Source organism: Bison bison, unplaced genomic scaffold (genome assembly GCF_000754665.1).
Source record: "Bison bison bison isolate TAMUID 2011002044 unplaced genomic scaffold, Bison_UMD1.0 scf7180017864531, whole genome shotgun sequence".
Classification (NCBI taxonomy): domain Eukaryota; kingdom Metazoa; phylum Chordata; class Mammalia; order Artiodactyla; family Bovidae; genus Bison; species Bison bison.
Genome location: NW_011495081.1, coordinates 115,647 through 116,035, shown reverse-complemented (window position 1 = coordinate 116,035; position 389 = coordinate 115,647). Strand labels below are relative to the sequence as shown.

At 68.6% G+C, this 389-nt stretch overlaps 1 protein-coding gene across 1 annotated transcript in view; it reads right to left on the bottom strand.

The window, feature by feature from the left end:
* Nucleotides 1–389, bottom strand: part of B3GNT6 (UDP-GlcNAc:betaGal beta-1,3-N-acetylglucosaminyltransferase 6 (core 3 synthase)) — an 11,075-nt gene that overhangs the window by 5,843 nt on the left and 4,843 nt on the right. Inside the window, exon 3 of the mRNA XM_010831878.1 lies at nt 3–389. Coding sequence (XP_010830180.1) covers nt 3–389 — 387 coding nt within the window. The remainder of the gene's footprint in view (nt 1–2) is intronic.

Genomic DNA, 389 nt, shown 5'->3' with positions numbered 1-389 from the left:
GCCCCCGCCGCTGCAGTACACCGGGTAGACCGACCCGGGGAAGAGCTGCGGGGGCACGAAGTACTTGTTCCAGCTCTCGCGGATGGGCACGGAGCCGCTCATGAGCTGCCCGGTGAAAAGGTGGCGGTCGGGCGACTTTGCCTCCAGGAAGCGGAGCACGTTGGCGGTGTGCACGAAGACATCGTCATCGCCGCTGAGAAGGAAGCGCGCGTGCGGGCAGCGGGCCTCCAGCCAGTCGAGCAGGTGCACTTGCTTGAGCGTGAGGTTGAGGAAGGTGTCAGTGAAGGCCCACTGCAGCACGTCGCCGTGCTCGCGCGCCTCCAGCGCGGCCAGCTCCGCCAGCTGCTCTGCGCGCTCTGCGTCCTCGGGTGCGGGGGTGCCCAGCAGGA